Raw genomic sequence first — 1,769 nt, forward strand, 5'->3', positions numbered from 1 at the left:
GATAGATAGATAGATAGATAGATAGATAGATAGATAGATAGATAGATAGATAGATAGATAGATAGATAGATAGATAGATAGATAGATAGATAGATAGATGTTGTTCTTACTTCACATCACTGATAAGTTTCCAATAAGAAACTTGTGTGTGTGTGTTTGTGTGTGTGTTTGTACCCGCAGTGAGGAGTATGTTGCGTGCGGTGGGGTGCCAGGTGACGATGCCGACACGTTTGGAGTGACCCTCCAGGACAACAACTGGGTCGGACAGAGGACGGGTCAGTGCGTGATCTGGGATCTGCCAAACCTGGACAGGACACACAGAATTTAGTGTCTGATCATCTGAAAAGCAAGAAATGCAATGACCTGTGCAAAAAGTTATTACATAATTAAGCATGAACTGATATTCCTTGTTTGATCAATTTAATCCCATTGGTCACAACTGCAACTGCAGCTTTATTTTTAGTTTGTCAAATTCCAAATGATTTGTACAGCTATACATATATATATAGGCAAAGTATAAATAACTTCTAAATAAGCAAGAGGTGTTAATCATCACATTCATTTTTTATTTACTTTTTGTTTTTTGTTTGCACCTCAGGAGGAAGCTTTCAGCAAGAAAACACATTTAAATAGAGATATTAACATTATATACCAGTATTATACTGGTATATAGCTGTGTGGTAAATGAGACAGAGAAATACGTCCTGCTTTGCTCCTTTTCTTCACACAAACATCACTCACATCCTTCATTTTTCCATTAAACTCAGTGTACAGATTTACTGCACCACTTGGTCATTATTATTGATTACACAGATATAGTAATGTTGCTTCATAACTAATAAAACATGAAAGTCCTGAATAGGGTTAAGGATGTAGGGACAGAGGAGCTTCATACAAAGGACATGACTTCAGTGTCTGTAACGGATCATTAAATGCAGAGCTGCAAGATGAATATAGATGATTATAGTAGCAAAGATTATTTTAAAGGGTTAAGTCAACATATTAATATTGGTAGTTGCGTCAACATAATACTCTACAATTTAAACTCAAATTTCTGCTTTAGCTGACTTACATACAAGTTGAGGTAACTAATTGAAAACGACTTGATAACTTAATTTTTCCTCCACTTGCTATCAGGATTTTAAGTTCCCTTCTCCTCTCTTAACATGCCTAGACAAGGTCAGACAGCTCAGATGGGTAATTAAAGAACTTTTGGGTTTCCAGGTTGTGGAAAATCCCTCTGTCTGCACTATATGAGCTCCCAAACACTAAAAAAAAAAATACTCTTGAGAAAGATCGCACACAATTTAAAGAATTTACAACAGCTTAAGCACGCTTGAATGCAATTTTGAGATGGTTAAAACTGGTAATTACAAATATCTTTTGCTGGTTGAACATAATTTCATTAGTTGTCAGAAGTTGTCACAACTCAAACTTTTTAGAGCCTGGACCACAATACTAGCATTTCACAACGTAGCACTGTCCGTTTATTATCATTCCCTCGGTCCAGGATGGAATTATGACTATATCCGGGATATTCCAATGAGCGGGCTTTAAGATAGCAGCGAGTTTGGGTGTGAAAACTAGCTGATCAACTGAACCAGCACGATGTACATGGCCTATATCAGACATATTTAGCATGTATTAGGGAAATAAAGTGTCTAAGGAAATAAAACAAGACTTGTTTTAAACTTTTATTAAATATTAAATAAGAAAAAGTGTATGAACATAAAAAAAAAAAAAAGTGATGTGCCCTAATTAATGTCAGA

At 35.4% G+C, this 1,769-nt stretch overlaps 1 protein-coding gene across 1 annotated transcript in view; it reads right to left on the bottom strand.

Annotated features, from left to right (window-relative positions):
- coro6 (coronin 6) overlaps positions 1–1,769 on the bottom strand; it is a 21,872-nt gene that overhangs the window by 8,503 nt on the left and 11,600 nt on the right. The window contains exon 4 of the mRNA XM_008303258.1: positions 109–304. Within this exon, the coding sequence (XP_008301480.1) occupies positions 109–304 (196 nt within the window). The remainder of the gene's footprint in view (positions 1–108; positions 305–1,769) is intronic.

The sequence above is a fragment of the Stegastes partitus genome, unplaced genomic scaffold, assembly GCF_000690725.1.
Source record: "Stegastes partitus isolate 25-593 unplaced genomic scaffold, Stegastes_partitus-1.0.2 Scaffold1967, whole genome shotgun sequence".
NCBI classification, from domain to species: domain Eukaryota; kingdom Metazoa; phylum Chordata; class Actinopteri; family Pomacentridae; genus Stegastes; species Stegastes partitus.